Source organism: Sapajus apella, unplaced genomic scaffold (assembly GCF_009761245.1).
Source record: "Sapajus apella isolate SASKATOON/1434 unplaced genomic scaffold, GSC_monkey_1.0 scaffold12, whole genome shotgun sequence".
NCBI lineage: Eukaryota > Metazoa > Chordata > Mammalia > Primates > Cebidae > Sapajus > Sapajus apella.
Genome location: NW_022436952.1, coordinates 3,990,389 through 4,000,777, shown reverse-complemented (window position 1 = coordinate 4,000,777; position 10,389 = coordinate 3,990,389). Strand labels below are relative to the sequence as shown.

At 49.5% G+C, this 10,389-nt stretch overlaps 1 protein-coding gene across 18 annotated transcripts in view; it reads right to left on the bottom strand.

The window, feature by feature from the left end:
• Positions 1-7,817, bottom strand: part of MED24 (mediator complex subunit 24) — a 38,501-nt gene extending 30,684 nt beyond the window's left edge. For 8 of the 18 annotated variants that reach the window (XR_004269538.1, XR_004269537.1, XM_032279774.1 and 5 more), the window contains exons 1-3: positions 2,329-2,360; positions 1,482-1,670; positions 1,310-1,392 (exon numbers count right to left, since the gene is read on the bottom strand). Coding sequence is in view for 16 of the 18 variants with exons in the window: in XM_032279774.1 (XP_032135665.1) it covers positions 1,310-1,392; positions 1,482-1,670; positions 2,329-2,347 (291 nt within the window). In the remaining 2 variants the exon portion in view is untranslated. The other 10 variants (XM_032279781.1, XM_032279779.1, XM_032279780.1 and 7 more) reach the window with 10 other exon arrangements.
• Between the last annotated feature and the right edge of the window lie 2,572 nt (positions 7,818-10,389).

Below are 10,389 nucleotides of genomic sequence, written 5' to 3'. Positions count from 1 at the left end.
AAAAAAAAAAAAAAAAAAAAAAAAAACCTTTGGCAGGTTATGTGTATTAAGTACGTTTTCAACTTATGAGTGGTATAACAGGACATAACCCCACTGTAAGCTGAGGAGCATCTGTACTCTATCCTAACCTTTATCATAAACTCATCCAGTGACAGCTTATTTACATGTTTGTATTACCCACTAAATTCTGTGTGTACTGGGATCAGGTCTTGTTCACAGCTATGTCCCCAGGGGCTAGCACTGTCTTGCACATATAAGCATTCATGAACATTTGTTGATAGAATAAGTAAATGGAATCCTTTTACTTTTGGTTGTTGTTGGTGGGGGGAGGGGTTTTGTTTTCTTTTTTTTGAGACAGAGTTTCACTCTTGTTGCCCAGGCTGGGGTGCAATGGCACGATCTCAGCTCACCGCAACCTCCACCTCCTGGGTTCAAGCGATTTTCCTGCTTTAGCCTCCCGAGTAGCTGGAATTACAGGCATGTGCCACCACATCTGGCTAATTTTGTATTTTTAGGAGAGATGGGGTTTCTCCATGTTGGTCAGGCTGGTCTTGAACTCCTAACCTCAGGTCATCTGCCTGCCTCGGCCTCCCAAAGTGCTGGGATGACAGGCGTGAGCCACCACGCCTGGTCGTTGTTGTTTTTAAGAGATGGAGTCTTGTTCTGTTGCCCAGGCTGGAGCACAGTGGCACAATCAGTGCTCACTACAGCCTCAAACTCCTGGGCTCAAGTAGTCCTTCCACCTCAGCCTTCTGAGCAGGTGTGGCCACAGGCCTGTGCTACCTCCTGCCACTCCCAGCAGAATACGTGAATGTACTATTCATCATAAAAAATGAAATACTATTGTTTTCATGAGGTCACTGAAACTCAGTGAAATGATCTATTCAAACAAATTCATCCAGAAAGAGTCGACTGACAATTGCACAACTGTACTCTAAATTCTGTTTGTTTTCTGAGACAGGGTCTCACCCTGTTGCTCTGGCTGGAGTGCAGCGGCAGGATCATGGCTCATTGCAGCTTTGACCTCCCAGGGCTCAGGTGATCCTCCCACCTCAGCCTTCCAAGTAGCTGGGGCTACAGGGGTGCCACTACGCAGGGCTAACTTTTTATATTTTTGGGTAGAGATTGGGCTTTGCCAGGTTACCCCGGCTGGTCTTGAACTCCTGGGATCAAGCAATCCGCCCACCTCGGCCTCTCATAATGCTGGGATTACAGGCATGAACCACCAAGGCCCAAATGCACCAAACGCACTCCAAGTTTTTTACCCCCAAAACTCTCATTTCTTGGTGGGAGTTTGGAGGGAGCTTACCTGGGAACTAATGGCATACTTCAGGTAGGACAAGATGAGAGGATTGGGAGATGGTCCAATCATGGCCTGCTCCAGTAATGCATCTGCAAGGGGAATAACAAAACATGACTGAGTGATTACAAGTTCTCTGGCTTTATCCCTCCCATCCTTTTTTTCCCAGTTCACTTGAGACCTGCCAGGTTGAGAATGTCCCAGGTGGCTCCCTTAGGAAAGAATTTCTTCATGTTGATTGCCCATTGGTAGTCACTCCAACGCTCCTTCCAGGCTTGCAAAATGGCTTGCTTCAGGTTCACCACCTTCATGATTTCACTCTTAGCAGATGGTGCCGGTGGCGGCCGGCTTTGAGGTGAGAGAAATGGAGCTAAACAAAAGGAGACGAAGTTCTAAGGAGAACAGGGGAAGGCAAAATTAAATAGAAAGGAGAAGATGCGGAAGATTTAAGCGAAGTAGAGGAATTTGAAAGAAAAAGAGGTAAAGGTAAGCTCCTGTCAGGCTATCTCCTGAACCACCCTTCCTTAAACTGGGGCACTAAGAAGAAAGTATCTGGTACAGGCGCAGTGGCTCACGCCTGTAATCCCAGCACTTTGAGACGCCAAGGTGGGTGGATCACCTGAGGTCGGGAGTTCGACACCAGCCTGACCAACATGGAGAAACCCCGTTTCTACTAAAAATACAAAATTAGCCGGGCCTCGGGGGCCCATGTCTGTAATCCCAGCTACTCGGGAGGCTAAGGCAGGAGAATCACTTGAACCCCGGAGGCGGAGCTTGCGGTAAGCCGAGATCGCGCCATTGCACTCCAGCCAGGGCACTGGAGTGAAACTCTGTCTCAAAAAATAAATAAGCAAATGAAGAAAGTATCAAAGGAACTAATAGAAAGACTGAGGAGGGCATCAAGGGGTTAAGCCAGTCCTGGTTGCCCAATTACGCCCTTAGCTCTAAATGCGTCCCTCGGCCACCAACACGCCAAGTTTAGACTTGTCCCCTCATTTTCTCCACCTTCTCCAACCCTGTAACTATACCTCCCAATTTCCTTTTCATCCACCACCTCCCCAAATTTAAGCCTACCACACAATCCAGTTCTAGGTCCTGGGCATCGCCATTTTGACCCTTGTCAAGAAGTTCACTTTCTATTGGCTGGGAATAACAAACACCAACCAATAGAAATGCAGCAAGGAACGCCCCGCTGTCTTCTGGGAATTGTAGTTCCTTGGACGGAAACCGTATTTGTCTGCGCTGGCGAGGAAACTAAGGGACTAGGCTAGTCGGCCCGCATTGTTCCTCTCTGTTAAGGGAGGACATCCAGGAGATGAGGCACCACAGAGACTCGAAGACTCGACGAGCTCGAAAGGCTGCTCATAACCAGACGTTGCCCACGACGTCACTGTCGACCGGGCTTCTCCATCGTATTCCGACACCCTTTCGTTCGTTAGCGTCGTTAGTAGGTGCGGCAAGGGTGTGGCTGGGGACAAGGGTGTGGCGTGGAGGGCAAGGGTGTTGCATTCAGCAATACGATCTTTCTCTTTTTCTGGCCCTCTTTCTGTTCTCCTAAGCCCCTGAGGCTACCAGAGTTACTCTCATTTCCATACCTATATTTCAAAAGCGACACTGATGTGCCTTAGTTGCACACATATCACCACCGCCGAATCTGACAGTCCTACCAGAATCTCCAGGCCCTCCATACTTATTGAATACAAGGGAAAGTAAGGAGGAAACTAAGGTGAAGGTGATCGAAATCAAAGGAATTCTGAGAAACTGTCACAGCTAAGAGGGCTAAGGAGACCTGATGACTAAATGTAATATGGTTTTCTGAATGTGATCATGGAGGAGAAAAAGAATACTGGATAAAAACTAAGGAAATCTAAATAAAGCATGGACTTTAGTTAATAATAATGTACCAATATTAGTTAATTAGTTGTTACAAATGCATCATACTAATGCTAAGATGTTAATCAAAAGAAAAATTGTGTAATCCCAGCACTTTGGGAGGCCGAGGCGGGTGGATCACGAGGTCAAGAGATTGAGACCATCCTGGTCAACATGGTGAAACCCCCGTCTCTGCTAAAAAAAATACAAAAAATTAGCTGGGTGTGGTGGCGCGTGCCTGTAATCCCAGCTACTCAGGAGGCTGAGGCAGGAGAATTGTCTGAACCCAAGAGGCGGAGGTTGCGGTGAGCCAAGATCGCGCCATTGCACTCCAGCGTGGGTAACAAGAACGAAACTCCGTCTCAAAAAAAAAAAAAAAGAAAAGAAAAAGAAAAATTGGGTGCAGAATATGTGGGAGTCCTCTATCATCTTCATATTTTTTTCCTGTAAATCAAAAACTTTTTTTTTTTTTTTTTTACGATGGAGTTTCTTGTTCCCCAGGCTGAAGTGCAATGGCGAGATCTCAGCCTCCCAGGTTCAAGCGATACTCCTGCCTCAGTCTCCCAAGTAGCTGGGATTACAGGCATGTGCTACCACGCCTGGCTAATTTTGTTGTTGTTGTTGTTGTTTGTTTGTTTGTTTTGAGACGGAGTTTCACTCATGTTACCCAGGCTGGAGTGCAATGGCGCGATCTTGGCTCACCGCAACCTCCGCCTCCTGGGTTCAGGCAATTCTCCTGCCTCAGCCTCCTGAGTAGCTGGGATTACAGACACGCGCCACCATGCCCAGCTAATTTTTTGTATTTTTAGTAGAGACAGGGTTTCACCATGTTGACCAGGATGGCCTCGATCTCTTGACCTCGTGATCCACCCGCCTCGGCCTCCCAAAGTGCTGGGATTACAGGCTTGAGCCACCGCGCCCGGCCAATTTTTGTTTTTTTTAGTAGAGACAGGGTTTTTCCATGTTAATTAGGGTGATCTCTAACTCCTGACCTCAAGTGATCCACCCACTTTGTCTCCCAAAGGGCTGGGATTACAGGCATAAACCACAGTGTTCGGCCCCAATCTTCTTTTAAGTTTGTTGTTGTTGTTTAAATCTTGTTTATCCCACAGGTCCATGTATAAATTATTATGTCCAGGGCCTTGAACATAGCCTTTCTTTCCCCCAGTGAGAAACCCAAAAGCAGAGGTTACCCACCTCTGGGTTCAATGTCTGAGCCTCCTTATGCATAGTCCTCGACCCTCCCCATACTATGGACTGGTCATCCCTAACATTTACAACCAGGAATAAGAGTAAATTACTCAAGAGACTGAGGCAGGAGGATCACTTGAGCTCAGGAGTTCAAATCCAGCTTGGGCAACATAACGAGCCTCTTAGCTCTACCAAAAAAATAAAGAAATAGACATGGAGGCCTTTAGCCAGGCCCGATATCCTAGTATCCCAGTTGACAAGTTCAAGCTCAATCCGTATTCCCCAGCAACCATTCTTTATTTTATTTATGTATTTATTTATTGAGACAGAGTCTTGCTCTGTTGCCCAGGCTAAAATGCAATGGTGCAATCTTGGCTCACTGCAACTTCCACCTCCCAGTTTCAAGTGATTTTCCTGCCACAGCCTCCCATGCAGCTGGGATTACAGGCACATGCCACCGCGCCTGGCTAATTTTTGTGGGTTTTTTTGTTTGTTTGTTTGTTTTTTGAGACGGAGTTTCACTCTTGTTACCCAGGCTGGAGTGCAATGGCACGATCTCAGCTCACCGCAACCTCCACCTCCTGGGTTCAGGCAATTCTCCTGCCTCAACCTCCTCAGTAGCTGGGATTACAGGCACGAGCCACCATGCCCAGCTAATGGTTTTTTTTTTTTTTGTATTTTTAATAGAGACGGGGTTTCACCATGTTGACCAGGATGGTCTCGATCTCTTGACCCCGTGATCCACCCGCCTCGGCCTCCCAAAGTGCTGGGATTACAGGCTTGAGCCACTGCGCCCAGCCTAATTTTTGTATTTTTATTAGAGACAGGGTTTCACCATGTTGGCCAGGCTGGTCTCGAACTCCTGACCTCAGGTGATCCACCTGCCTTGGCCTCTGAAAGTGCTGTTATTACAGGTGTGAGCCACCACACCTGGCCTCTGACAACCATTCTTTACTCACCCTTTGAGTGGCAAAATCAGTCCTCAGGAGGATAAATCTGGGCGAGCAGCCCACTAAGGCTCTGGAAGCAAAACTGTGGTCATTTGGGCAGAGAATTACAGCACCCTGGGTGTCTAGGGCATGGTCTAAACAGGGAGTCAAGGACTTGTGTTCCAAAGGGAAGAGTGTGGCTAAAGGAGGGTCAGATCATGTCCCCCTATGGTTGGTATTGCCTATGGCCTTTCTCCTTCGCCATATACTCAATCCACACCCCTCCCTTCAGCTCCCTTGGTGCCTGCCTAAGTGATACCACTGGGGTGTAGTGTGTATACAAAACAGCTGCCAAACATGTGTTGCCAAAGCTTCTAAAGCAGGAAGGAGGGACAACACGGATTTCTCACCTTCACCTTCCAGACGGCCCCCCGTTACTCCACGCACACTTGAGACTGCCTCGAACGCCTGCTTCTCCTCGGTCTCACGTATCTGACTTCCCTTCTTCTCCCAGGCCCTCACTCTACCTTTGCCTGCTCCCCTGCTCTCATTCTGTGTCTGTTTCTGCAGCCTGAGGCCCCCCCCACCTGCAGCCATTCCTGGATCATCCTGGAGCTCCTGTCGCATCCCTCAGAGCCCAAATTGCCTCTCTCGGAGAGAAGCTGTCAACTCTGTGACTGCTCCTGGCTGAGTTAGTGGGTGCTGGGTCCAGTCCACACAGGACTGGGGACTATTTGGGCCCTGAGGATGGTGATATTCTGAGCTCAAACCATTCCCTCTGGCAGAGAGCCTGGCAGATTTCTAGGGAGGTGCCTCCTCCCCACTTCGCAGTGACAGGGAGGCGGCTTTTGTAGTCAGGCCATCTGCCTTCTCTGTCTCCCCACCTCCCACCAGCAGCCCTTTCTCTAGGCTTGGCAAGGTTTCCCCAAAGGCTGGACTCATATGTACAAGGACTCCCTTAGCTCTGGGCAAGGACCATTTTAAATTTCTCCACTTTGACCTTCCTGCCTCTCTAGTCTGTAAACATCAGAGGCAGCCTTTCCTATACCACCTCTTCCTTCCATACCACAATATCTTCCTAGGGATCCCCTTGAGCTGTCTGGCTCACTGCAAGCACAGGACCCCATGATAATCCTCCAAAGAGTGAAAATAGAGATGCTAACATTTCCTTTGGGTGTACAACAAATAGCCCTCCGGCCGATCTCAAAGCCCCTTCCTACTTTCCCTACTTTCTTTTGCTATTCATTTCCTCTCAACGGGGACGGGGCTGAGCTTCCACCTCTGCTGTCCTAGCCCCAAGCCCCAAGCTCCTTCTTCATCTTGTTGGCTACCCTGGCTAGAAAGAGAAGAGGGGCAGGTGGAAGTCAACCAGTCAGAGTGACATGGCAACACCTGGAGAAGTGTCAGAAAAGTAGCTAGGCCAGAGTGAGGTAAGAGGCAGCGAGAAACAGGGTTCTGGGTACTCAAGGGGAAGGGGACATTCCTTATCTATCTAGGCTAGAAAACAGTATAAGGAAAAGTGGCAAGAGTCCAGACCCAAAAACCCAGAAACACTGAAATCGTTGGTAAGCATACAAGGCACTGAGGGTGTCAGCCTCTCTTCTCGCCATAGGGAAACTGAGTCATTCCTTTTCCCGAAGTGGAACATTTTTCTCTGGAAGCTTGCCTGGGTCCCCCCACTATGGGCAGCAGGTGGATGGGAAAAGAAAGACAGTCATTCCCACACACTCATACACAGCTGGCTCCAGACCAGTTTCTCCTCATACCAGTCACCAAAGCAAAATCCCTTCTTTCTATCTATCTGGGGGAGAGGGTGATGGAAAAGAGGCTGCAAGGTGGCTGCACCTCAGGGACTCAGCTCAGGGTGTCACTGCCACCCACAGTGCCTGTCCCCCACAGTTGCCTGTCTCTGTCTTCCCACTACCCCTGGAGAGTGAAAGGCAGAATTTGAATCAACTCTTGGAGTGGCTTCCCCTCTAACACCCTGAAGGATGGCCTTCCCTCTCCATATTCCCCGCACAGAGAAGAGGTGCTGTGAACCTGAGGCCTGGACCAGACAGCGGCTGGGAAGGGAGGTCAGCCTCCATTTCCTTTGTACTGCCCCTCCCTCCAGGCCCTGAGAGCTGCTCTACTTTCCACTTTTGGCTTCCATATCATACTGTCCCGTCCTCTCCTTTAACTGGAGGAGATACTGCAGAAAGGTAAGCCCCAAACTCTGATGGCAAGGGAGACTTCCTTGCTCCCCCTCCTCTCCTCTCTCCTGCTGGCAAAAACAGGATGAGAAGACTGTAAGGCAAAGTGAAACCAGAAGCTGGGAGCATTTGGGGAATCTAATACTTGGCACGTATTAAATGCTTTAAAAAAAGGTGTCAGATGAATGAATAAAGGTAGGAGAAACCCTGAAAGACAGCCTGGAAAAGGTGTCAGCTTCTTTTTCCATTTCTTGCCTCAGCTACCAAAAGCAAGCCTCAGCCAGTCCTGGTCCCTTCCCTGGCTCCCTCTTTTGTGACCCATAGCAAGGGCACCTGATGGGACAAAGGGGAGAATTAAATGGTCACTTTCTCTTACCAGGATAATTGTTTGCTAATTTCCCAATCTCTCACCTGCCTCATCCTCCCAAGTAGCTAGGACTGAAGGTGCAGTGCACGCCACCACACCCAGATCATTTGTGGGTTTTTGTTTTTTTTTTTTTTGGAGATACGGGGGTCTCATTATGTTGCCCAGGCTGGTCTTGAACTCCTGACCTGAAGAGATCCTGCCACCTCAGCCTCCCAAAGTACCAGTAATGTGAGCCACCTTGCCCAGCCTGCTCTCCGACTTTCTTTCCTCCGTTTCCACCACTCTTCTTGATTGGGAAATCCCTCAGAGGGAGAAACATCTGAGCTTTGAGTTCTCTTAGCTGCCAGAGCCTCAGTTTCCTCTGCTGTCTTTTCAAAGCACCCCCAGTAAGTTCAGCTCTATCTGCAGAGTCTAGAGGTGTATGCTGGATGTGCCATCACTTGCTGACCTAGGCCCAGGAGGTCAAGGTGAGCTAGGGGAGGGGAATTTCTGAGGCCAGGCCACAGAGCTTGTTCCAGGGTGGCTGGTAGAGGGACCTGTCTCCTGTTTCCCCAAACTGTTAGAGATGTGTAAGGCTTCTGGGCAGGGGTAGAAGATGCTGTGTGGGGTCTCAGCTGCCAGACTTTGAAAAAAAAACCTCTTCAGAAAGATATCTGGTTACCTTGTTTCCTAGGGGTCGTATCCTCAAGAAATCTTGGGGTGCTTCCTAGCAACAGTCTGGAAGGAAGGGAGGGAGAGACGGAGGAAAAGAGGGAGGGGCCTGGGCATGGCTGTTCTGATGGGAGCCCAGAGAACAGGCTGTTCCTGCTACCTCCTTGGCAATGGAAATCTCAGCTGCAGGGGCCATCAGACATATCCCCTTGGAGGGTCTATCCATCCTTATTCATGCTGCCCCTACCCTTCTGATAGATTCAGGGAATGTGCTGAAGCAGAGGTGGGGAATGGGAGAGGACAGCCCTGGTGGGGGGTTTCATGACAAGGACAGAGCAGGAGCCGAGGATGAACTGAATCTAAGAAGAGCTAGCAGCTTCAATAAATGGGTGGGCAGGGTGAGTGGGGTGGGAAGACGGATGATGCAACACAGGGACAGGGGCTCTAAGCCCAGACCTGGGCTGGATCCTGGCACCTGGGCAGAGGCCTGCTTTGAAGGCAGTGTGCCCTTCACTTTGTCCTGCCCAGATCTGTCACCAGTCCATACTGGGAGCCCAGGAAAGAGAGAGAGGTAAAGAGAAGACGCGGGTGGCCAGCACGGTGGCTCATGCCTGTAATCCCAGCACTTTGGGAGGCCAAGGCAGGAGGATTACTTGAGGCCAGGAGTTCAAGACCAGCCTGACCAACATGGTGAAATGCCGTCTCTACCAAAATATAAAAAAATAAAAAACAATTAGCTGGGCATGCTAACACATGCCTACAATCCCAGCTACTTGGGAGGGTGGGACATGAAAATCCCTTGAACTCAGGAGGCAGAGGTTGCAGTGAGCCAAGATTGTGCCACTGCACCCCAGCCTGGGCAAAAGAGGAAGACTCTGTCTCAAATAATGATAATAATAAATTTTTAAAAGGAGAAGATGGGGGTTGGGCATGGTGGTTCACACCTGTAATCCCAGCACTTTGGGAGACCGAGGCGGATGGATAATCTGAGGTCAGTAGTTCAAGACCAGCCTAACCAGCATGGAGAAACCCCGTCTCTACTAAAAAAATACAGAATTAGCCAGCATGGTGGCACATGCCTGTAGTCCCAGCTACAGGGACACTAAGGCAGGAGAATCACTTGAACCCAGGAGGTGGAGGTTGCAGTGAACCGAGATCACAGCATTGCACTCCAGCCTGGGCAACAAGAGAAAAACTCCGTCTCAAAGAAAAAAAAAAAAAAGGAGTTGGGGAGAAGATGGAAATGGTAAACCCTTGTCTTTGAGTGCCCTACTCTGCCCCTCAGGAAAAAAAAAAAGTGAATCAGAAGGCACATCGTTTTATATGGCTTTGGGTCTAGGATTTCAGAAAGTCTTTCCCACACAATATTATAGGGCCTTGCATCAAAGAGAGATATAGTGGGGAAAGCCAGGATGGAAGGGAGACAAAACCACAGCACCTTCCTCCTCCGCCTCTGGACTCCATCACTCCGGCCCTGATCCAGATTACTGCTGGCCCTCCCCACTGCCTCCTAGTTCTGTCTTTGTGATGCAGAGTATAAATGTATCTCATGCATCAGGATTCCCTCCCAGCTCCTTAGGCAGCCCAATCCCAAGGGACTAGTTCCATACAGGGTAGAGCACAGACCCCAAGCACTACACACTGCAGCCGTGCACCCCAGGGTTTCGGCCAAACCTGATCACCAAGGAGGTGGCACCGACTGGCAGACAGCCACCCTCAGTGCACCTCATTCTGCTCACTGCACTGGCTCTGCACGCTGCAGCCTCCTGCCCCACACTGCAGCTGTTGCTTGTCTCTCGTGAGCCCAGACTGATCACAGGTTCGCTTACCGCATGGAGACTCTGCACACTGCTACCTCAATTCCCCATTCTACCTGCCACTGCACAT